We start from the raw sequence: 551 nt of genomic DNA, 5'->3' as shown, positions 1-551 counted from the left end.
GGCCTCGGCCGCTTGGCACTGACGGAGGTGGCGGTGACGATGAGGTGGGAGACGGACACCACCAGCCCGAAGACGATGGCCAGCAGGGTCCGGACGGGCAGCAGCGAGTAGGAGACGAAGGTGACCAGCATGAGCTGCCACATGCCCTGCTCGGGGGCGCTGGGGGGCTCCATGCCGTAGGCGCCGAGCGAGAAGGGGCAGCAGAGGAAGGAGAAGGTGAAGCTGAAGAGCAAGGTGAGCTTGACGATCTGCTGCAGCTGGGTGACCTGCAGGTACTTGACATTGGTGACGATGAAGAGGGAGAGGAAGATTATGCAGTGCACCGGGTGCGAGCCTTTGGAGATGGTCAGGCTGGGGCCGGATAGCAGCTCTACCAGGGCCAGGCTGGCGGTGAGCACGATGAGGACGGCCAGCGCCTTGAGGGTGGACGTCTGCTCCAGCTTCAGGTTGTAGCTCTGGAAGAGAGCCTCCAGCTCCTTGCAGTCAAACTCGTCCTCGCAGGCGATAGCATCCAGCAGCAGCAAGGGAGGGGGGTCCCCCAGCCCGGCTCC

General features: G+C 64.1%; 1 protein-coding gene across 1 annotated transcript in view; it reads right to left on the bottom strand.

The window, feature by feature from the left end:
- The window catches only part of ADCY1 (adenylate cyclase 1), a 316417-nt gene that overhangs the window by 154301 nt on the left and 161565 nt on the right, over positions 1-551 (bottom strand). Inside the window, exon 2 of the mRNA XM_009638467.2 lies at positions 4-547. Within this exon, the coding sequence (XP_009636762.1) occupies positions 4-547 (544 nt within the window). The remainder of the gene's footprint in view (positions 1-3; positions 548-551) is intronic.

This window comes from Egretta garzetta, unplaced genomic scaffold, assembly GCF_000687185.1.
Source record: "Egretta garzetta isolate BGI_Z169 unplaced genomic scaffold, ASM68718v1 scaffold155, whole genome shotgun sequence".
NCBI lineage: Eukaryota > Metazoa > Chordata > Aves > Pelecaniformes > Ardeidae > Egretta > Egretta garzetta.
Note: the sequence above shows the minus strand (reverse complement) of the source record. Positions and strands in the feature narration are given on the sequence as shown.